Source organism: Dermacentor silvarum, chromosome 10 (genome assembly GCF_013339745.2).
Source record: "Dermacentor silvarum isolate Dsil-2018 chromosome 10, BIME_Dsil_1.4, whole genome shotgun sequence".
Taxonomy (NCBI): domain Eukaryota; kingdom Metazoa; phylum Arthropoda; class Arachnida; order Ixodida; family Ixodidae; genus Dermacentor; species Dermacentor silvarum.
This window is the reverse complement of record NC_051163.1, coordinates 6,718,043-6,743,021: the sequence shown is the minus strand read 5'-3', so window position 1 is coordinate 6,743,021 and position 24,979 is coordinate 6,718,043. Positions and strand designations below refer to the sequence as shown.

General features: G+C 46.0%; 1 protein-coding gene and 1 long non-coding RNA gene across 2 annotated transcripts in view; one reads left to right on the top strand and one right to left on the bottom strand.

Moving 5' to 3' along the window:
- Window positions 1-111: 111 nt before the first annotated feature.
- LOC119465956 (microcephalin-like) lies at window positions 112-15,497 on the top strand. Its single transcript, XM_037726436.2, has 9 exons — window positions 112-277; window positions 344-618; window positions 4,067-4,160; window positions 5,279-5,429; window positions 7,788-8,044; window positions 9,259-9,516; window positions 10,136-10,348; window positions 13,465-13,564; window positions 14,733-15,497. The coding sequence occupies exons 1-9, from the start codon at window positions 185-187 to the stop codon at window positions 14,804-14,806; spliced, it is 1,515 nt and encodes a 504-aa protein (XP_037582364.1). The 5' UTR covers window positions 112-184; the 3' UTR covers window positions 14,807-15,497.
- The window catches only part of LOC125940575 (uncharacterized), a 33,035-nt gene continuing 12,209 nt past the window's right edge, over window positions 4,154-24,979 (bottom strand). The window contains exons 2-3 of the long non-coding RNA XR_007463765.1: window positions 10,142-10,336; window positions 4,154-4,501 (exon numbers count right to left, since the gene is read on the bottom strand). This is a non-coding gene — a long non-coding RNA (uncharacterized LOC125940575). The remainder of the gene's footprint in view (window positions 4,502-10,141; window positions 10,337-24,979) is intronic.

Here is a 24,979-nt window from a genome sequence, read left to right as displayed (position 1 = left end):
CAGTACGGCGTTATTAATGTTTTTTTTTATGAACTAACGTATGTGTGTTTTTGTCTATGTGTGACCATGTGAAACACTACTATTGCTAATCGGGCAACCATGCAATAAAATAAAAACGGTCATATAAAAAAAGCGAAGGCGCGTCATTCGTTTGTTCGCAAACTTGTTCTCTCAGGTCAGAACGATGGGGACTGTGAACCCAGAGCAAACGCCTCCGCCAAAGAAAGTTAGATTCGCCGCTACACCCAAGACTCCAGGAACGCCGAGAACGGGGCCGGTAAGAATCGAGACGTTATTGACGTTATGTCGCTCGAGTCTCACTGCTCGAGTTTTCTTCTCGCAGGGCGTTCCGGAGTCCATGTATCGGGCGCTGTTGGCGCGGCCGCCGCACGATCCCGATGGACTGATGCGCGATGTTTGCGCATTCATCGAAGTCCGAGTCGGCACCGAGGACGTTTCGTCGACGTTCGAAAACCTGATGACGCGGCTGGGCGCCACGGTGCGACGCTATCTTGGCCCCAGCGTGACACACGTCGTGTTCCGCGAGGGTCGCGTGTCCACCCGCAAGCGGGCCCTCCAGCTGGGCATCCCCATCGTGGGCCCGCTCTGGGTCGAAGAGTAAGTTGGTCTGCGGCATTATCTGGCCTAATAACGCAGTAGATGCTCTTGAGCAGAGAAAGGCTCGGGAGCATAACCGTTGTCTGACTTAATTCTTTTGGATTAATTGCCATATTGTATGCTATGCTACCTCACCGTTGAGCAATGTACTGTGCGGATGACAAGGCTTTAGTCAGTCAGACGATGTTCTGCCTTTAGCCTTGCCTTCCAAGACCTTCACTGAGCCTTAATCAATGCTAAATAAATAAATAAATAATGCGTGATAAAATGAGAATTCAGAGCAGCGTTTACGGGAAACAAACGGCATCCACGCAGAGATTGCTGCTGACACCAGCACCCTTCTTTTCTGCTAGCTGCCCTCGACAATTAACTGGCCTTGCAGAACTCGTGGCACTTATTTGGGGCTAACCCAATGTGCGTGCGTTGGAATAGGCCCCAATTTTGACATTCAGAAACTTACCAGCAATTAGACGGCAGTAGTGGTTGGCACTTGCGATAATCGATCGATAAATTTTTAACCTTGTGGGCGTGATAGTTATCGCTGCTTAAAGAGAGAGCCAAGGAGACTACAAGATTCACCCTGTCAGTTCTTCGGCGGACATCTGCTGCTTGTTCCATGAAAATCAATGTCCTGGCCCACTGGAGTCTTTCAATTGCAGCGGCAGCACTCTCGCCTCAAACTTAGTCTGCAACATTCCAGCGACAACAATGACGTCCAGTGGATATCCTATGGACATCCATTGCTAGGACATATGGGATATGTCCTTTGCACGATCGTTTGGCCACACTTTCCTTCTTCTGCTGGACATCCCTTCCATATTTGCGAGCGACATCATGCTGACATGCTCTATGTATTTTACGAACATATGTCAGGTCCTTTTGCACAGTGCCAACCCAAGCAAAAAAATGAGCTTGGCGGGAGATCAGCTTGACGCCCATGGCCAGTGAAAAAGACGAAGGCCTGATCTCGGCCATCTGGATCGGGCTAGGCTCGGTTCTTGCACGTGGCCGAATTCATTTGCCAACCACTGGGAGGTGGTCAGCAGTCAGTTTCGGGTCGACGTTATGGCCGCCGGTTACTTCATTGTGGCCGCATTTAGCCGCTGCATGGGCGGACGACTTGCGCACGACGGCCATAACGTGGCTTGTCGGCGGCCAGCATTCTTTTGCCGGTATTTATATCTAGATTTTTTTTTTTTTACTCGCATGCACTGAGTGCTTTTTCATATGTTGATTTTTTTAAGGTCCCTGCCGCAGATACCAAATATTCTGCTTCTTCAACAGAGTTCCCTTAACTGGTCGACATTAGCATTCTGAATAAGTCGCAAGTGCAGCAGCATTTAATTGAAAAAATCTCTCTAACTGGAGAGAATCCCGCGAATACACACAAAATTGCCGCTTGAGGCACTTTGCATGTACTTGCGGGCTTCTCTCACGTTTGGAAAAACACTTTTATGTAACACGTACTGAGCAACAGAAAGCTGTATCGGTAGTTTATCATGCTGCTCTACAATTTTTGCATTGACACTTTTCATCTAATTATAATATTTGAGAAGTTGATTAATTATAAGACTAATTATGTAATTAGGCAGAGTGCAAAAAATAATTCAAGTTTCTCCAAGCGACGACAAACATTACCTTGGTTCTTTCCAGCTATGTGGCATTTGCATATTTTTAATCTTGGTGCATTATAGTTGGGACACCCTGTATAGTACGCTACGGGTACTGCATGCACACATTGGTGCTCTATGCATATCACAATGCAGCCACAGTCTCTTAATTTGCTTGCATGACAAGCTTTGGCATGTGAACCCTTGCACATTAAGTGCAGCTCCAGAAACCACAATACATCAAATTTAGGCCGCGCTATTATGTCAATTTCAATAGATCAAAAAGCACAGACGAGCTCTTGAAACCAAGAAATGCAGCCTTACATGCTCTCCTTCCAAATTAACGCTACTAAAAGATAGCCTCTAATAGCATAAATAATACGTACGACTTGTGAGTAAATTTGGAGGGCCGCAGGAGGTGAAACTCCGCAGGCTGGAAATGACCTTTTCTCGCGAACAAGAAGCGCAGCGCCATAGAAACCGTGCGAAGCTGCGCCGACCAAGCAGCCATGCACTGAACGTCTCTTCCCGCCAGAAGCTCCCCTGAACAGCCACTATCTATGTGTCCGCCTCTTGCCGGTTCTTTCCCCGTGAATGCTACCTGACCGGACTGCCACAGACGGTTGAGGCGATCTGCTTCTCTCTATTCTTTCGCTACCCAATCCGCTGCCCCCCCAAGGCGCGCACAAGAAGTCGGCAGCCGACTAGGCGGCGGTGGGGGCCATGATCGGCCAGCTGCGTCAGGCCAATGTGAAGCCAACGTCTCTGGTCAGTCAAAGCTTTTGCACTCTGCATTATGCAGCTCTACACATCCGGGCCAGCATCCGTGGCCAAGCCAGCGCCGACAGGGTTGGCAACATAGGACGGCCTTTTTACGGCCCAAGCTCTTCATGCCGACATGATCGGCTCCCAGCGATCTGCTGAGCACCGCCCGATGGTCGGCACTCGGCCAATTTTGCTTGCAAGTTATATTCGCAGCACATGCTGTGTTGCAGATGTGGCAGGCAGAGCCTGGCCACACTTCAACAGCAGATACATTGTGTGCACACATTATGCGCGCAAGCGTGAGGAAGCGCAGTATACTCCTCATTCTTCTAGGCATTCCGCCAAGTGCAAGGGGCTCACTGAACTAACTGAAGTTTTCAAACTAAATTGCATCGGAAAATTCGCAAATACACATGAGCTGCAGACACGATAGCTTTGGATTGTAATTTGAACATGTGAGAAAACATAATTCTGTTATGAAGAGACTCGAAAGACAAAGGCTCTTGAGGACAAATATTCATGTGTATGCCAAAAAAATGTCCATGTATGATATCCTTAGGACATTCGTGGCAGGATATCTGAAACAGGATTGTGTGCGATATCCTCGGGACGTTTGTGGTATAATTAAACTTGATGTCCAGCGGAAGTACTATTTGTCTCCGAAACGGTGCACACACATTAGGACATTATCAGATATGGATCTCCTATGGACAAGGTGTTCTCACTGGAATGATCCTTTGTGCATCTTTTGGGTTTTGTAGAGCTGTATTCATAAATTTTCGTTGCGGTAATTATGGGGCTTGAGGCACACTTGACAAACAAGTTTCAGGTACTGCTTACTATCTGCAACTACTTGTAAAAAGGTTCTGTTATTCTGCTCATTATGACATTGATTGTAAATGTTATCAGCTTTTCTTTGAAAAGTGCATACAGACTGCTGTGAACAGTTCGGGATTTGTTTATTCCTTTTCATTTAAAGCCAATTCTGTTCATTGAAATGTGAGAGGATTCCTCAGATGAGTGAATAGACCATGGATAAGCAGTGTGACATGGAAATAAATTGGGGCTTGCAGGTGCCTCGCACAGGACAGGCTGGCATCTCCAGAGAGGTTCCCAGCACTTGTTTCTGCAGCCTATGACTGCCCCATTCTCAGCCGCAAAATAAGGGTAAGCAGTCAACACTTGCAATGATGCCACCTTCTCTAGATGGGAACCCGTATCCTTCAAAATACATTTATGCATGCCTGCCTGCAGCTTTAGGCATGACATCCAGAGAAGCTGAACTCTCGCAAAAGGAATGAACAATGCAAAAGATGGGTCATCGTGCAGAGTAACACATGCATCACAGCAACAAACTCCAGTTGGGGCCATTAGGCGATACTGTGTTTCTTCCTACACTTCGTGCCCTCAGTTGCACTGTTCGCTTCCTTCTTGGTGTGCACCAACTTCAGCACTGCTCCATTGAACAATCGCCATAACGTCATCCTGTTCAGACAGGACCAAGAACCCTGTAAATCATTATAGAAGTCATTAAGGCACACTGAGAATGCATGTCCAGACATATTGATGTTTGGTGAACAAATGGTTGACAGTCCTAAACAAGGCATACCCTTAAAGGCCAACTGAAACAAAATTTTTGACTGCATAAAAGGCCTAGGTTAAGATAATGTAGATGTAGAGGAGTCTCTATGCAAAATTTGATGTTTGAAATATGAGCGGGAGCGTCACAAAAAGCTCGCTAAAACAACCATTCTTGATATTGAAAAAACACTGCCATCAGCACTCGCTGGAAGTGACGCATTACTTAACGTGCGGCTCCTTGGCATGACCTCCGCAGTCTCGGAAACCACGCTGCTGCGGGGTACTGTGGCTGCTGCGGAGTACTGTGGCAAGCCCTCTCCCCGTAACATCATGCTCAGACTACCTTGTACACTGATTGGTCTCTTTTGTTCTCCAGGCTTGGCTGCATGAGCTAGCCCGGGCACTTGCGGCTGCCCCTAGCATGCTGAAAAATTTCGGATGTGGTAGTGCTGGTAGTGTTGCAGCGAACTGCCAGGTGCATGCTTGTCTGCTTAGATGCTATTAAAGGCTGCTAACAAAAAAAAAAAAAAAAAATCTATACAATTACCAGCTCTGCAACTTTGCCAAGATTGGTTCAGTGGTATAACAGCTTTAGCCAAAGTGAAATTTTGTTGCCCAGTTGGCCTTTATTTACTCTTGAATGGAGCTGCATAATACTAGCAGTGAACAAGTGATACATTACGTCAACATGGTTTCCTCTGCAGAAGCCTCGCTCTTGGCGGACCAAGACAGACTCCCCATCTCCAGTAAGGCGGAAGCAAAGGCCACGTTTACTGGACCTGAGGCACAATGTACTGCTGGATGAAGCAGTGCTCTCACCCAGCACGCAACGTTTACAGGACATTGTTACAAAAGGTATGCACAAGCAGAACTAAGGTTCCTTCAGTGAGCCCGTTGTGTGTGAATTGGCATTTGTAGTAGCCATTCTCCCCTGAGCTGTCAGTATTGTAGCAGGTGGCTCTTTATATAACTTGCCAACTTCCATTAAGCTTGCATACTGAGTGAGGTCAATCTACCCAATGAGTGTAGAGATGAGTTTTTATCCATGCATATATGTAGCGCCAAAGGTGCCGCTACATATATGCATGGATAAATACATTCACTGAAGGAATGGGACTGCACTGGAAGTGCATTGGGAATGGTAAGCCACTTCATAAAAGTATAAAGAGCAACAATAAGCAATGCGAGTGCAATGAAACATAGAGCAAGTTGTAGTAATAAAGAGAGGGCAACACTGCTTGGTGACAGGAGCGCAGCAAATGTCTTCAGGCTGTCTCCGAGTGGAAGACCGTTAATTAAATCTATACAAGAGGAATAGTGCTAAGTTAACACGTAGTACAGTGAAATCTCATTAATCCGAACTTCGGATTAACGAAAAAAATTATAGTGATCAATTTAAACCATCAAAATTATATGTACCATATTTCAATGTGAGAAAACACCCGGTAATTCGAACGCGTAAGCTTACGCGACGGTTAATGCGAACATGCCACGTCGCTGACCATGCTCTCAGCACCTCCAAACTGGCAGTGTGGTCACATGCCAACTACTGCCCTGTTTTCCATTGCAAGCACTGTATTTTGGCACAACAAACATTTAAAAATTTTGAGCAGTGAAATTCACCCCGAAAGAGAAATTGGGAAAGAATGTAACGTGTCCGATGGCATCATTGAAATCAGTCACATGCTGGCGGGCTGTCCCGCGACTCTCGCCGACCCCGACGAAAAATGGCTTTACTGGCACAAGACGATGTCAAGCTCTTCTTATCAAGATCAACTACGGGCTGTCCAGAGGGTCCACGATTGCGCCATAAGGCTCAGCCTGACGGTGCCAACGTGGACCGCCTCGGTCTGAGAAAACCGAGCTTCAGGACTCTAATAAAATTTTGTCAATGAATGAGTGAAGTCAGGGTACAGGTTATGTATGAATTTTGCCTTGAGGTGTGGCTTCACAGTAGTGAAAATATTGCCTAGAAGTGTGATAACAGCAGCATGCGCCACGCTGTTAGCTCAGTGCACATGTGCTGCCTAACGCAGCGCTGCATGCAAGTCCTCCATTCAATGAGCTTCACTTAATTAAAACAAATTTTTAGGCCCCTTTGAGTTTGAATTATCGAGATTCCTCTGTACTAGTAAATTATGCTTTTTTGCAGTCACTCTTATTTAGAATAGAGGTGTGTTGAGCCAGAATAGATACAAAAATTAGACTGGTCAGTGCATTGTCCTGAATTTTCTGCACCAATGCTGTTTGACATGAATTTTGATGTCTAAGTAGTTTTGTATTGTAAACAGACTACATTGCATTCTAAAGGAAATAAAGGGTAGCAAGTTCTGCGGCAAAATGGCCTAAAGCCCTAAACAAAAGAAAATGCTAAGTAATCTGTGACGCTGCATTGGTGTACCAGCAGTACTCAGGTTTCATTGAGAAATTCGGAAAGCATAGTTGCGCTGCTGAGCCTGAGGTCACGAGTTCGATTTCGGCTGCGGCGGCTGCATTGCGGTTGGGGCGAAATGCAAAAACACCCAGGTAATATGCCATGGGTGCATGACAAAGTACTCTAGGAGTCTAGGTGGTCAAAATTAACCCGAGCCCCCCACTATGGCGTGCCTCATAATCGGATTGTGGTTATGGCACAAGAAGCCCCAGAATTAAAAAAAGGGATAATTAGACCTTCATTTGCTCCAGTAGTAACACATTTTTATAAATATAAGTGGAAATGGTTGAAAGAATGCCTCACTAGTCAAAGTGATTTACTGTTGCTCTTTACTGTCCAGGCAGACTATGGTAGGGTGGAAATTGTTTTACAGTAAAGTTTTCAAAGAAGCAGAAAACTATGTTCAGGAGAGGCATAGCACATCTTGATGTACACTTGTATGTGCTAAACGTGTACAGCTTGTGCTGGCATGTTGTTATGAGTGGCAAAGGATTTAGGTGTGAATTGTAGCCTTTATTCATTGAATGATTTATGCTGGGTAACAGACATGTAGGCTCATCTTCTGCGGCGTCTGCATCATGCCGCCTTTTCATGCTTTCTGCTGCTGCGTTTCGCCTGCTTGCCATGTGGGGCGCTGTGCTCGGTGGTGCCCACAAGTGTTTTCTGTCGGTTGTATATCAACAGGTCATGTAGCATAAACTCAGTGGCCACTTTTGACTTGTGCATTATGATTTGACAGCTTTCTAAAGTAATCTTTACAACTATCATTGATTGTACAGTGAAGGCGCAAGTGCCAAGCACCATTTTGGGCACTCTGGCTGTCCCAAAGAAGAGCCCACTGTCTCAAGCATTTTTCAACTCTCCACTGGCAACTCCTGGTAATACGATGCGCACATTAAAGGCACAAGAGCCATACACCCCACTGAGTAAGCTAGCCACATTGGGACAAAGCCCACTGACAGAACTGTCTTCAGGAAAGGACCATATCAAGAGCCATATCAGCCGGCGCAGCTTGGAGGACTTCAGTACGAATGTGGTGAGTTCACTCATGTAGACATGTTCATGATCACAACATCACATCACTTGAGACACTTAATTGTTGGGCAGGAGCACATAGCATTTCATGAAAACTTGTGGTAATGTTATCCTCCAAAAACTTGGTGCTAGTCCTTCTGAGGGCTCTTGTTCGCACCCTGTAAAGTACCATGAGGAAAAACGGCAAATACACGCAGGGAAATTTTTGAATTTCTTTGCTTGCCTGATTGTCACTCAGTTCCACTGCTCGATGAAAAAAAAAAAACAAGAAGCCCAACTTGCAGCTTTGTGGATTGCATTTAAGTGTCACCTTGGTGCCACATTGCATTGCTTCGAGGTGCCCCACAACATTCTTACTGCCACTTATTGTGCCATAAAGCGTTTATTCACTTGCAAATATCAAAACGCCGGCATATAAGAAAGGCTCTTCCTCTTGCATTTCACCCAGTGATGAAATACATTGCAGCCAATTAGAGCTGCGCCTTTCTATTGCATAGCAGGAGCTTTCATGTTAAGGTGGCCCCCTTTGCCTTTCCTCTTTGATGGCATCATTTTAAACCACAAGCGTGAAACACCTGTGAAACATAATGTATCGTGTTCTTTGCTTGCTTGTGCACATTGGCTGCATTATCATACTTTCACATCTGCTTACAATGCATGCTTGCTGCTTTCTATTACTTCACAGATGTAGTTTCTTGCAGAGTGGGCCTGTCATTATCAGACTTAAGCCATTTGGTAGCATATTCTGGAATTGTCATGATGATCGCTAGTGGCTATATAGTAGCATCCTATAAATGAGAGGTCCACCATGCTTAGTGTTCTTGATCTGCCCAGCCTGCCGTCAGCCTTGCTACAGAGTTTTGCATTTCTCTTGTGGGCACAAGTTCACCCAGTAAAGTGTTTGCATCCTTCAAGTGCTTCTCCACCCACTGCATCTTTACCTACAGCGCAAACATACTGGACACAAATGAAGGATGACACCACAAGAGCACTGTGCAGTGTCGGTGTCATCTTTCCATCATGTCCGTCATTTTTGTTTGCGGTGTAGGTAAAGATGCCAATGTGCCGACTCGTCCAACTAGCTGCAGTTCTTCATCACCCACTGCCTGCCTGTGCCTGCTGCTTTCGTGCAACAATGTAGTATAGTAACAATGTAGTTTGCGACAGCCCTGGTACTTTTGTGGTGTTGCATCGACGTTTCACTAAAACCTGCAGTGCCGGGCAAGGGCTTGTGCCCTGAGCAGGGTTTCTTGGTTGGAAGGCCCAAGCATTGTCCTGACAGGACTGGAACCAGCTGACCGCGATACTGTCAGTTCTATAGTCAAGGCCCTGGGCGGTTTCACCACCGAAGCTGAGGTCACCGATCGCACCACGCACATAATATGTGGCACTGTGGGTGGAAAGCCACGGCGGACCCTCAGCGTGCTGTTTGCTCTTGCAAGGGGCAGCTGCTGGCTGCTGCCTATCCAGTGGGTAAGTGTCTGCAAACCACTACTCCTCGCTGTTAGCCTGACTTGCCTTGCAGTACTAAGATGTCAGGCCACAACTGTGTTTTCTCTGAAGCTCCACTTCTACGGGGATCGTTAAAAAATTTAATCGTTAGAATATGTGACCCGCTGAAGTAAGTAGTGCAATGTCTTAGCAACATAATTAAAGGTTCTATGCATCATCGTTCCGTTGGTGTAAGAGACCAGAGATTTTTGTATGTGTATTATGTGACCTGCCTAACTCTAGTTCATCTATTTAGTCTCAACAAGAACACATCTACTCATGGTTTCTTTCTAATTGCTCTCAATATGATGCCTATTCAGCTTTCCTTGCTAGCCTTTCACCCTACAGGGTGTTACTGCAGAATAGTGATTACACATTTTTGTTCTCAAGGATACCAGCAAGCTGCTATATATACACTGCTTGGTAGTGTCTATCGAATACTCTTCAGCCAACTTGTCTTGGCCCTACTTTTGTTTTACATTTTCTTTTTTAGGTTATGCAAGCACTTGCAAATCCAGCACTGTAGCTTTACTTACTGCTTTTGTTCAGCATTTCTTTTACTCCACCAATATATTAATGAGGCTGGTGTCATTTGCCACAGGCTTACCAATCCTTAGAGAGTGGCCGCTGGCTGGACGAGGGTGCTTTCGCATTCAAACGGCCCAAGTTGGCCATAGGGAAGAAACGGAAGTCATCGGGGCGCCTGGTGGCACCTGCTCCTCTGCTGGACGGCCAGGGTCCTTTCTACATTGGCCCAGCCACAGCACCTCCACCCCAGCGCATGCGAGATCTGCTACTGCTTCTGGGCGCAGAGGTAATGCAGGGTATGGGGAAAGCCTCAAAGTGTCACTTTTGCATAGCTAGTTTGAATGTATTAAATGCAAATTGCAGAAAAAAATTTTCAAGGCGACATGCACTGCTAATGCTTCTAGACATTGAACAGCTTCCAGTATTGCTTAAACAGTAGATCCCCGTTGGCACTTTTTTTTCGAGGGACTGCGGAAAAGATAACATAACGTGCAGAAAAACATACTATTACAGAAGGCCTTCAATCGCCACAGTAATGCCAGAAACAGCTCTAAATGGCTGCCAGTACAATTATTAGACGTCTCGGCGCTCGTACTGTGACTGGGGATGGCACATGCGCACATGTATAATAAAGGGCACGTGTGATGTTTCGTGACAGTGGCCCGTTCTTACTCTGGATATGTTTCAACGTAATATTTTGCATATTCTTCACTGCATGACATTGCTATTGCAGCAAAGCTGACTAAAGAGAACCGGTGATTGTGCAACAATTCTTACCGGCTCCAAAATAGATGTAGCCCTTTGCTCGGTGGATTTGGGCCAGTGTGCATGGTTCCTGGTTCGTTTTAATTGATGCATATTTGTTAGGGTGTTTTGCGGACTGCTCTGTGCACATTTTCTCCCGATGTGCTTGTGCAGCACTTGGTTATTGGAACTTCAGTTGCTTGTTGCTACGTATTGGTCGCTCGTTGCAACATTTTAGCACATTTTCTACTGCACCGCTCTTTTTTTTTTTTTTTTGTGATCATTGTGTTCAAACGCAACATTTCCACTGTAATGTTCACTGTGGCCACACTTTTTTGAGTTGCTGATTTTTTTGTCATGGCCCAAAAATTTCTCTCATCTTTGTGCCTTTGTAAAGCTCCAGAGCAATTGACATCCCTGCAAGCAACAATAATTTGTCGCCTGCGTTGATTTTTCGCCAAAATAGTGCTTCAACACAGGAAGAGTGTGCATTTTCGTAACTGTCAGGAGGTGTAATTCCCATGACCTTGGGAACTGCAAACCCATAACTTTTTTTCACCTACTTGCTGGCTTACAATTGATAATAATAAAAAAAAATTGTTGGCCCTTCCACTCCGTGAAGATGGTTAACCAGCGAAGCTGAAACATGCGGCCCCAGTGTTTATCACTGAGTTAATCCTGAGGGTTCATTAAAGTATTTCGCAATTGTGAGGTTACACACACGTTTGGCTGCGATGGAGAAAATGACGTCGCTGACGGTATGCCCGCAGTCCGCCGTTGTCGCTTGCGTTCGATGTCTCGAGTTTGCTCGGCGGCGTGGTTAGCAGCATTCGCCTGCCATTGCCGCTTGCGATTCTTCGAAATTAAATTGCTTCAAAATTAAATCTGTCCGTTACGTAAGACAATGAATGGCTCATCATACCCCCGTAAACGCGGCATCCCCATTACGATGACAGAAGAGAAGTGAAATTCAACCCTGGAATGATGAGCGGCAACGCAGCTAGCTGTGGAAGAAGACGACGACGCTCGAGCCAATGCTGATGATGATAGTTTTCTGAGATTTCGCATAGCCATATAAAGCTTCACTTTAAAACAGCTTGGAGGTGGCACATGGAGTGGAGGGACTGCACAGAATGAAGCTGTTAGTAGGCTGTAGTACTGTTAAATCTCGATATAACGAAGTATTTAGCTTTTTATAACTTCTTGTCGGCAGAACACCATGTATTTTGGCCCTCAATATAACGAAGTGTATGTATACACCAGTTCAATATACTAACAAAATTTCACTGCCACCGCGATGGAATGCCGCAGCAAGCTGCCATGGACACGGGGGTCAAATGGTTGAATTACATGCAGCTGCTTGCGAACGCACCTTTGAAATTGTGCACCGCGCGACAAGTAGTGGCCGCCGCAGTGTAGCAGCAAGACCTTCTCGCTTTGACGTTCTGTATGAAGTCCACGTGTGATAAGATCCTATCGTGCTTCACATGCTGTGGGTACAAAGGTGCGCCGAGAAAGATGGTGGCTTGGTGTGTGCAGTCTTCCCGCTAAGGGAAGGGGTGGCGAGTGAGCGCACAGTAACATGATCCAGTGTGCACTGGATCATGCGTCTCCTCCTCTAGCCCGGCCGCAGCTGCACATGGCTGTCAGCGTGGCTGAGTGCATTCGCACCCCGTACACCCTGTCTCAAAGGTAATCTACGAGAGGTGGCTTCACTTCATACAGCCAATGTGACAATATTTTCGAAATGGCAACATGGAATGAAACCGTATCGTTGCTCGTCTACTCTCAAATTCAGCAAAATGATTTTTTTTTTCTCATTTAGTAAATTCATTTTTTCCGATTGCCTGGTAATTTGGAAAATATTACAGCCCCTTTTGTGTCAAAAATCTGTCTGCGCCTGTACTTATTTGCATAAAAATCCAGGTTTCAATATAACGAAATTTCAGTGTAACGAAGTAAACTGCCGATTTGAGCGACTTCATTATAGAGACTAGAGGTTGAACTGTAGTTAGTAAACCATGAGCCAAGCAGCCCACATGAACATGGTACTATAGCAAACTTACAAGTGCCTTAATAACCTGAGGGTGTGGCGTGGGCCTTGCTTTGTCCTTCACCCATAAGCGAAATCCTACTTCAAACAGTCAGTTCAATTTCGCTCTCTCATATGCAACAAATTTCTTTCAGTCATATAGGTTGGGCCGATTTCTAATGAAAGTGCTATTGTGTTTCACGTCTATTGACATATGGAAGTCGGTGTTGGCCCCAAGCTTCCCCTGAGCTGCAAAATGCTGGTACATTGGCATCCCTCTTAGTCTTGTCCCACAGTACTCGAGGATGTTTTTTATATCTTTAAATAATTGAAATGGAAGTTTGCTTTCTTGCATTTTGGGGGGCAGGTGTCTTGAAATAGGTGATAATTAGGGTTTCTAATGAATGGACTTCAGCATTATGGCGTAACTTGATTTTGAGGAGCTAATAAAGCCTTATCACTTATCTAATGGCATGCAGATTTTTCATGCAATTATGTAATCATTGCTTTCTCTTATAATCCACCTAAATATCTGGTCTTTCTCTATCTGCCAGAGATGGTATTTCTGCTAGTACAATCGAACTCTGTTATGATGTGCAAAAGAATGGAATGTAACACCCATGCAGGTATCTCCATCATACCTGCGCTGCCAGATAGCCCTGGGTGACCCACAGCGTGGCCAGTGGCTATCCCAGATAACGCACCTCTCCGAGCGCTGGCTCCTTGGTACGCACCTCTCGTATTGTCTCTCCCTGCTGCTTCGTTGTGCTGCACTGTAAGATGAGCACTTAACATGAGGTAGACATTGTGTTCACCTTTATCAGTTTGAATATGTTGTACAGGTCAAGCAAGCAACTAGACCAGCTTTGTCCTGTCTATTGTGGCACTGTGACGCTATTTTCACAGAAGTTTCAGCGTTTTTGTGAAAAGTAATTTCAGTATTTACCATGGCATGCTGTTGAATCTGCTACCCAGAGACTCCCCCCCCCCCCCCCAGTTCTTGAGTGTTTGCGTAATATTTTATCTTATACTTGCAATTATGTATTTTGATCTTCTGAATTGGACATTTTCTTGTACTGCACATTGTTCTTAAGGTATTCAGAGTTTATGTTCATAATCTAGTGACAGCTTAGTTAGCAATGTGTAAATGGTATGAAAAGTAGTATACCAAAGTACTACTGGTGCACCGGCATGATCTTGAATTTACAAACTGTGCACTAAGCAAAACAAAGTTCTAGACCAATCTGGATCATAGTTGGATGACAACTGTTTTGAGAGTAAAATTTCTTTTCATGGCATAATTACTAGGGTCTTTGACTTGTAGCACGCTGTGTGAGTTTTTGGCCATAACAAGAAATGCACTAGAGTTGTATCAATAGTACTATAAGTTGGTTATTTGACTCAGTATAACTGTGTTTAGTGTTCCACATGGATGCAGTAGTTCTTTGCATTTTGAGGACATGCTAGCAGCTTTTTCCACCAGCAGAAATCCACAAGGCGGACATTATACTGAAAATGCAGCAGTTGTGGTTCAGTCACCGGACCAGAACGAACTTCTTTATTTTATCCTTTTTTTTTTTTGACACCAAGGTAATAGCGACCTTATAGTTTTCATTCTGTCTAACGATGGAAATTTTTCATTTGAGTGGCTTTCGACTGGTAGCAGGCTTAAAGAAAATTAATGCCAATGAAAACAGCAATTTATGCAAAGGTTAGGCTATTAGTTGCTCAGCCCTAGGGTTTTTTTAGAATGAGGATGTTTCCAAAGACCTCGCTCACAGAGCGGAAGGGAAGCAAAGTGTCATCCAGCCAACAGTAGCATGAAGCTAGCCCCAGATGTGTTTCCCAGCATTACTTGATAGTGAGTAAAGAGTGTTGCATTTTTGTTTTGCAGATTGTGTCTCTGAACAACAGGTTCTGCCCTATGACAACTACCTGCTGCAGAAGCCATCTAGCAGTAGCCATTGACCATCACCTAGTCGCCCAAGCACATCTTTTATGCACAAAATTTGTAACTTCATTCTTTTAGACTTGTGCTTTTATCGTCATTTTTATAGAGGACAACAGCACATGGCATCTGTACATAGTCACAATTTTCGTACATAGTCGTAATGATGTTGTGTGAAAGCTCCTAGGTTTTTATTGCCTTGTGGGAAATGCCTTTTTATACAGTGGCACCTTTTTACCATCTTTAATGAATTTATGCGAGTCTTTTGCTTGCATGTGCACTCTTCATGACTGTTGGCAACAACATGCAAGTTCTTGCCCTCTGTACTTGCAGTGTCACATTATGATGACCACCAGTATTTATTGCCGAGGTGTGTGCAGCATGTCTGTGCAATTCTTTCCAATTCTGCTGTCCACTAAGAGTCGAAAAGCCAGTACAGCCAAGGACAAAACTAAGCAGACCACAGGACATCCTCATTAGCCTGACCATCCTGGAATTACGAGATACATCAAGATGGTCTTGCATCAGGCAGAACGTAGCTTCTTTTGATTTCGGGATGTATGTTGGGCTGTGAGGAAATTGTTATCGTGATACAGTGGAGCCCAATTATAATGATCAGTTATAACAAATTATTCATTATTGTAAACGAAGAAAGCATGACAGTTATAATTTTCATGCCGTCTGTGTCACAATCCACTGAATGGCTCCATTTCTGTGGCTGCCACACTTTACCACAGCCAGAAAAAATGCACATGGCACACTCGTTTATTCTCTGAGAAATGTCCTCATACCTAGCTTTATTGCTACACAACGTCTAGAAATGTTCCTGTGTCGTCATTTCTCGATAATATTGATGTCAAGTGCAGCACTCCAAGTACCAAATTAAATTACCTACTGTCTTATAGTAAGCAGCCCACAAACGAAGACATCAAGGACAGCATAGGGGAAATTACATGTGCTTATTAATTGAAATAAAGAAATTATAAATTAATGTAAATGAATGTGGATGAAAGAACTGGCTGCAGGTGGGGCACGAACCTACATCTTCGCATTACACGTGTGATGCTCTTACCAGTTGAGCTACTGCGGCACTGTTTTCCCATCCACTTTCTGGGGTATTTGTTTATCTGCTAGGAACTAAACTTGGGAGTGTTATCCAGCGCCACACCTCACGGCCTTGATGGCGGATGTGGAACATCCTTTTCTGGCGCAGGCGTCACGTGTACGTGATCTTGTTGGGTGAATGCAACTGGTTAACTGTCCGTTTCCCAAGCTTCATACTTGCGAAGTGTCATCCTTTTATGTGTTGAAAGCGTATGGCAGAGTTTCTAAAACTTCGAGAATATGCGTCAGTACTCCTTTAAATTAAAGGGTTGCAACAAAAGTGCTTGCCTTCTCTCCTCCTTGGTAGAAGCTCTCATGTTTTTCATGTGTACAACTCTTGTTTCAATATATTATGAACATATATAAAGGTAATATAGTGCACACAATAATGTGTGTGCACCATATCAACAATGATGATATATATTTGGACCCTTTTGTAATTGATTGTCTGTCTGAAATAAAGCAGTGTCATAATTGTTCTTTGTCTTGTGTTGACTGGTGTTTAGGCCAAAATTCCTCAACAAAGAGGCTGTGACAAGAAATTTGAGACAAGTCAAATTTTTCTCAGGTGAATGTTTGGCAACAAGCTGCCTAGTGATGCAAGATAGGAAGCCAACAAGAACCTCTTGTGGTGGATCAGCGGCTATGGCATTCTGCTGAGCAATAGGTGCTGTATTCCTGCGAGGCAGAATACAAAAACACTTGTATACTATACTTTGGGTGCACGATCCCCAGGTGGTCAAAACGAATTTGGAGCCCCCCCCCCTGCCACTGTGGCATCTAGTAGCCTGCGAGTTGCTTGGGACTACAAGCGCCATAATTTAGTCCAACATGGAGACGATCTATCAACATGGGATGAGATATGCTTAATGTGCTCATGCATATTGCTACGGATACTTTGTGCTTTATTTCAGTGTGCACTCTCAATCGTAACGCCATTCTTCCCACCTTGATCATCATCATCGGCCTATTTTTATGTCCACTGCAGGATGAAGGCCTCTACCTGCGATCTCCAATTACCCCTGTCTTGCGCTAGCCGATTCCAACTTGCGCCTGCAAATTTCCTAACTTTATCACCCCACCTAGTTTTCTGCCATCCTCGACTGCGCTTCCCTTCTCTTGGCACCCATTTTTTAACTCTAATGGTCCACCGGTTATCTAACGTACGCACTACATGGCCTGCCCAGCTCCATTTCTTTCTCTTAATGTCAACTAGAATATCTGCTATGCCCGTTTGCTCTCTGATCTACACCGCTCTCTTCCTGTCTCTTAACGTTAAGCCAGGGTCCTTCAATACTTTTTGAAGGACCCTGGTTATGCCTAACATTTTTCGTTTCTTTGTTAACCTCCAAGTTTCTGCCCCATATGTTAGCACTGGTAGAATGCAATGATTGTACACTTTTCAGTGACAGTGGTAAGCTCCGAGTCAGGATTTGGCAATGCCTGCTATATGCACTCCAACCCAATTCAAGGTCCCCTGTGACCCTGACCGTGATATAACCTCGATATAACGAATTCAATATAAAATTGAGTTGGTCACGCTTTATTCCAGTGGCGTATTCACCTTATACAACGAATTCGAAAATGTGGCATTCGACACGGTGTCGGTTTTCAGATGCCTGATTTTTCGAAACTGCACGATTTCTGCGGCACTGCCACCTACTCCTAGCACCATTGTATAACTGCAATAACCGAAATTTCGGACGCCGCATGCTGTTTCGGGCATAAACCGCGCTTGCGATGCTGTAAACATGGTACGATCGAAACCGCAACTTTGCCGAAGTGGTGATGGTTAGGCTTGACCGCCTAAGCTATTGCAGCCGGCGGGGTGGCTGGTGACACGTCGCGGGAAGCTCGCCACCATATTAATATGTTCGCCCTCGTAGGCCTTATCGAATGTGAGATCAGACGCACGGGCTAGACTGAAGGCCGTAGTAGAGGAGTGTGGAGTGTGTAGTAGAGGAGTTTTGGACCTTGGCTTGGTTGGACTGTAGTCGCCAAGCCAACATGCCGATCCCGCGCGATAACACCGACTGCATGGTTGCGTATTCATGGCGGTGCAGAGCGCGTGCATATATGTAATTTATTGTTTCATATCCACACGGAAAGATGTCGACGGGTCGTCAAAATCCGCCAGAGATGCTTTCATTTCTTTCGCATAGACCGTAATCGCGATATTTTTTCGCCGATATCTGCGTGTAGAGAAGCGCAGTCGAGGATGGCAGAAAATTAGGATGATAAAATTAAGAAATCTGCAGGGGCGCAAGACAGGTAATTGGAGATCACTGTGAGAGGCCTTCATCCTGCAGTGGACATAAAATAGGCTGATGATGATCTATCTGCGTGTGTGCCGACCTGTAACGAATATCGAATACAACGAAGGTATTTTATTTATTTATTTATTTTCGACTTACTGCCAGTCTCACCAGAGATAGTGGGGAATACATTGCATTCAAAAGGTACACATTATATTGTAACGTGCCGACGTCGGAGAAGGCTGAAGTTTGTCAACAAAACTTGCGAGCACTTATTCTGTATTCGAACAGGGCCCCGGGCGATGCAGATGTGTCTTTCGAGCAACAGCAGGATATTTGCCTCAGCAATACCCTCATAGTCGTCGAATGCGTCGCAGGTTACGAGGGTCAATACGTTGCTCCTTGGCGGCTCCATGATGTTCTCGTCAACAATCCTCAAAGCGTTGACATATGTGTCGTCAGTGCTGCTCCCTGCTAAGGCCTTCACCGTCGAAAACGTTACCAGCGGCTTTTGTAAGTTAATCACGCTCCATTAGCCTGCAGAAAATCCATTCCCAGAATTAGGTTCCTCAAACAGCTTGGGAGGATAACGAAATCTCCGAATAATAACGAATACAGCCTTACATTTAGACGGCTTGTTCAGGTCTCTTGATGTCCGCACAGCATACCTCTCGTTGACGGCAGTCAAGGACCTCTCAAAAAGCTTAAGCTCATCGTCTGACTTCAGGTAGCCATGGGAGTAGCCGTCTTCATGATGATGTAACCCTTGGAGGTACTTTTCGATCACCTTCTGTCGGTCAGGAGACTCGCTCATCATTGCATTCCGTGCTTTCACAAGCGAAACAAAACAACGCACGCCGCGAATATGATACGCGCGCCAACTTCTCGCTCACGTGGAATGAGCTGATCCGAACTGAGGTGCCGCACACCGACCGCGCCGCCAAACAGAGAGGGAAAGAAAAAAAGTTGAACGTCATCGAGGCGAGGCCACGTCATTGAGACGGGGCCCCGCCCCTGCAAGGATTTGTTGTGAAAACAGTCGCAGCCGCATGAGGAGGCGAAGTTGGAGAAACAAGAAAGCTGTTGCCGGAAAGCCTGATAAGCAGCCAATGATCTTTGAATGCTGTCGCGAAGCGTCCTCCAAATTTTTTCTTCGACTGCGAAGCTTTCTCAGAAACCCGTATGAGATTCCTTATTTGTACCCTTCTCGCGGAGCAGTTTGCTCTAGAGGAACGAGATGGCGCCTTCGGCCGCGCTTTGCCTCAGCGAATGCGCACGAATACGAAACCATTACTGCTTCTGCCCTGCTACTGTGCGATCAGCTGTCGAAAATGCAACTGGGTGTGCGCTAATGCAGTGTGCCCAATTCATACTGAAAAATGTGTAACGATAAAGGGAAGACGTGTGCGCGCTAGTTCGCTGCAAAAATAGTGATTCACATATTAATGAATGAATCAACCTCATAGATAAAAAATATAATTCATTCGCCTGGACTGGAGTCGACGCATATCCAGCGAAGTCCTCCAAGATCAACTCCTGGCCGTCCGGAGAGCTCACGACATCGGGAAAGCATTTGGCCTACCGGTGCATGCCTACGTGGGCGGAGCCACCGACTTAGCCTGGGGGCTTTTGCCCTCGGGCCCTAGTTTCTCTGGACCAAAATAAAGTTCTTGCCATGCCATGCCATGCCTGCGCTGTATAGCTAACCTCCAAAGAAAGGACTTCAACTCCGGAACGTCGGCACTTGGGAGTGAGTACCGCTCGTTACAAAATGAAGTAGTGCCACTTACTGGCATAGTAAGTTTCCCGCACGTTATCTACACACATCCACCCTTACTCGCACGAAAACTTACACCCACCCTATCGCCAACGTGTGAGTGAATAGGCGCACACTTGAATCAATGTGCCGAAGCATGAGTGACGGCGACTACACCGACAAGACACGAATATGTTGGAAGCTGAATGTTTCGTGACGGTCCGCAAAGCGAGGGACTAGCGATAATACGTCTTTGCTACGAGCATAGTCCCTTGGGACCATGCTACGAGGTACCGCAAAGTACAGAACATTTAAATTCCAAGCCTTTGTGCGCAGCAAGAACAAATTTATCGCAGCAGAGCACACCCGCGTGTGATTACGCTGAAAATAAACAATCAGATAGTGGCCGCACCGAGGAACTTTACTGAGTCAGAAATATGGCAAGCCGCTGGTTCAAAATGTTTGCCAAATAAAGAACGCAGAGCACACTGATCCCGATTTAATTCATAAGCGGAACGTTCGGACAGCTTTGAATACATTTCTAGCACCGCTTTTAGTACAAGCTCCGTATACGCTGCTCGCGCCATTTGGACAAGGCGTAATGAGCTCTAAAAGCACTTACATATGTCCTCTAAAGCTGTGGCCAAAGCTTCGTGTCGTGTGCACAGTCACCGTCTACAATATGCGTCGAAACGGAGGTTTGCTGTGCCGCACCGGCGTCACGCGCTTGCATTGTAAACGCAGAGGCAACGGAGGCGGCTGAGGCAAGCAATGGACGCGTCACCACGTGATCAAACATGGCAGCGCCCACGGGAGCGCCGCGAAAAGAGTCAATAGTGCTCCAGACATGCGGACGACATTTTTACCCCTTTTCACTTGAGTTCGGCGAACTCATTCGTTTGCTAGTGTCATTTTCAACGAATGCCATTACATTTTCCCGTGTGACAGCAAACAAATGACATCAGATCTGCCGTGTGACAGGGGTATAATAGTCGGCTCACTTAGCCCTTGCATTCGGTAGCTAGCCCCCTTAAAGCCCCCTCCATCCACGCGCCACCGCCGGCGAAAGCGTGTATGGAGGGGCCCCCGTAACACGATAGAATTCAAAGATCCCTGACTGCTTCGCACGCTTCCCGGCAACTGCCGCTTATGTAACCGTAACGTTTACCGGGAAACGTTGGCGGTGAGCGCTATGCACGAAGGCGAGCTTTCTGGTAGAAACGCGGTCTTGCGTGCGCCGATCGCGGAGGTTGTGCACAGCCGTGCCCCCCCACAATTACATCATTTTCAGGTGTCTGTTATTGTTTCGAACTTAATTTAAGTCTGAGAAGGAGGAGGAGGAAAAAGAAGGAAAGGCAGGGAGGTTAACCAGACGCACGTCCGGTTTGCTACCCTACACGGTGGAAGGGGTTTAAAGGGATGAAAAGAAAGGAGAGAGAGGGAAGAAAGTACTCGCAGTAGGAACACGTGCGGTTGTTCAACACTTCACAATCGGTCACTGAGGCCAGTCGACTTCATGAACTGTAACAATGCCCGCGTCGCTTTGTAAGCCTGCGACGCGTGGGGCCACGGTCCAAGAATCTTTGTCTCTGAAAACGGTCTGCTGTCTAATCGGTTTAACACACTCCGGAGAATGTCACGTTCGGTCTCATAAAGATGACAAAAACACAACACGTGTTTCACAGTCTCCTCACAGTTGCACGAGTCACAGATTGGTGTGTCGGACATGCCCAGAAGGAATGAGTACGCGCTTTCGTAAAAACCACCCCTAATCAGAGGCGGCAAAGTAAGGTTGCATCACGGCGGTGGAAATTCGATGGAATTTGTAGCCTCAGTGTAGGATCAAGTCTGAGAAGATTTAACATAAAAGGCATGCGCGCTGTCGATGTTTTGTTTCATGGCATTTGTTTGTGGGCTGTCATTCTCAAAATTCCGAGGAATATTAACTTTGCCAAGAATGTAAGACAATGTATGAGGAACTTTAGAGATAGAATGGTGTGGCAATGTAACTTGCATATACCACATGTCATATAGCAATAAGGCGTGGCATATACATTGTGGGGTCTCACGTGTACTCTTGGGACAAAGGAACGACAAAACAGTAGTGCAAACAATCAAAAGGGCATTTATTGCACCTTTCATACACTAATGCACACTAGCCGAATTACAACCAATTGAACATTCACACGGGCGCGCGACAAATCAAGGAAGTCCGACTCACCGCGACCCTATAGCGAGCGAATACGTTCGCCCCATGCTATGACACCATCGCCTAGTCGTTCACGTGTAGTCACGCGAACGGTGGCGCGCTCGAACGATCCGTATTCGTTCATACATGTGTCCTGCTGCGACGGTCGCGCGAAGCGGGCCGGCGCACGTGCGAAGCGTTCGTGCATGTTGGCCGCCGACCCAATCCAAAGAGAGAGCGCCTTCGACCTTTTTCTCCCAAGTCACCCCGCCGTTCGGTGGCGTTAGCATCGCGACACTCGCGCCATCTCTCGCAATGCGAGAGATGGCACTCTCCTCGATAAACAGGCTATGCTCTGAGGTTCACTGCTGGCGTCCGTTGGTCACAGCACCACGTCTGCAGATTCGATGGCACGACTCCAGCCCAGGACTCCGGAAACGGCGACGCGGAAGTCGGCACGAGCAAGCGTCGCTCGCGCCGACGCGCCCTGCTGACGAGAGCCTCAGTAGCCGTTGTTGACTGCCGGCTCTTTTCCCAGCCGCCGAGGGCTGCGAGCCGGACATAGGCGGCCGCCGAAGTCGCTGCGCCGAATTGGCCACAGGCATCTCCAAAGCCTGGGGTAGCTCGATTGTAGTCCCGGGCAGCAGCGCTGACGATGTGCAGGTGACAGCAAACCAGGGGTGACTCCGCTGACGCTGCGTACACTCAACGCATTCGACAAACACTAAAGTAGTGCAAGGCAGAGGAATTCGGCTAGCCAAAATTCCGGGCGGCATTTCAGATGCTAAGTTCACGTGAACAAAGCTTACTTTCTTGAGTCGAACGAGTAATTTCAATTCGTGCGAGGCTAACTAGAATGAGGGAAGCAAAGTGCGACACCTCAACATCATGGTCCACCAGGTTGTGTCCCTCAACGTGCGACAGGCGGCTTTGTAAAGCCTTAGGCCTAATGCATCGCTACCTTGACAACAACCGGCATCCAAAAAAAAAAAAAAATCCCCCAAAATGGCACAACAGGCAGCCGCGAGGAGACGTTAGCTCTGTGGGGTGGTCCTACCCCGCTCGGTGCACACAGCATCCGAGTTGACGGCGCCCACCGTCCCAGACGGTGTCGGAGCGCCCGGTGCCAGGCCGCAATACCAGTCAGCCCGTAGCGGCACCCGCGGCCCGCGGCCACCCGGCTCCTTGAGCCGCGACTTCCGAAGTCAAAGATATAGAAGAAGCTATTTACATAAGAAATTCGGACCACCCACGAGGCTTCCGTACTCACTCGCTTCAGGCTTGCCAATGCTCCGCGGGCGTTAGGCCTCGCTCTCCCAGGATGCAGACCACGTGGCTCTCGTACCGACGAGTGTACTTCAACAAAACACTCGCGACAGTTTGCCAATACCATCTAAACAGCACTAATTTCGATTTCTTCAAGGGAAATTTTTTAAAAATGCGCTTTTTGCGAGTGTACAGACGATTGCGCGTCTTACATCTTAGTTGCAGTACTCAAATGCGTAAGGAAAGAAAAGGGGTTAAACAAAGGGGGGGGAGGGGATAAGTCGGCTTCAGGGGGGGGGGGGGTTACAACCCCCGAATCCCCCCCCCCCCCGTCGGTGCGCCACTGCCTGGAGTACATATGTGCGTGCTCCCTACACAAATTCGCCCGGGAGCGTTTCCTTGGATTCTTTTTATCTCCAGATAATCTTCTGTCGGCGATGTTGAAAATGGTATAATATACGTAGTTCGATGTGAGTTTTAAATTGCTCACTTTATTTCGCCTCAGGATTATCCGGCACTATATTTTAATTAAATGAAATCAAATGTAACGTTAATGTACCGACACGTTCCAATGTTCGAAGTGTAACTGGAACGCGTTCCTTTCGCATTAAAGGAACTTGTAACGGGAACTCGTTTCAATATTGGGAAGGATCGAACGAGCTTTCGTTCCTGTTTTTGAGGAACGTGTACAACACTGGCAGCAACCCCCAGTATACGTAGTACGTGCCAGAGTCCCTTGATACTTTAATACAGGGCTATGGCAGTATCCTGGCTTCAACTTAGTTACAGTGGCTATCGATCAAGAAGCACGCTCGACTGTTGCGGATCGGGCACTCGCCGCTGGCGCGCTACCTCCTCGTCGCTCTCTCCAGAGCTCTCCAATATATTTAAAGCGGATCCAATTTAGGAGGACCTTTCAGTTCCTATCAAAATACATAGGAAATGAGAAATCGTTTTCTTCAGAAATCACTGCACCGAATTTGATTATATAGGCTTGTCACATTTAAAAGAAGAAAGTTAGAATGTTCTGACTGTTGGACGCCGATTATATATGTAGGTAAGCAATTTTTAAAGAAATATTCTTGAAAAGTGCAATATTTAAAAAGCAGAGACTACAACTCTAGCTCAATAATGAGAAATGATATAAAGAAATCTGTAAACTGCATTTCTCAATACAATTAAAGCGGAAAAACTCGATATGATATACACCCCTGTAAAATATATTATTAATTTGTGAATAGGACTTTGGCGAAACCCTTGTAAACACTGTAACTTATTCACGTGAGCTGTAAATTAATGTATTTAATTTTCCGCTTTATATTCTCTAATGGGCTCTGTTTACAGAACTGCGATATTTGTATTTAGTGCAAAGTGACGAATTTTTCACTTCCTGCTTCGTGCTTCCATTTTTTCAAGCTTACCCATTCCCGGCAATCTTTGCAAAAAAAAAAAAAATTAAAAGAGAGAAAGAAAAAAAAGAAAGAAGAGAGAAAGAGGCCTTAACTCAAAATTTCCCTTCCAACAGTCACTAAAGTTTACCTTTGTCTCTCAAATGCAACAATTATTTAGTCAAAATCGGTCCATCTCAGAAAAGCGCCTCTGCGTGTTACATGTATTCGAATAG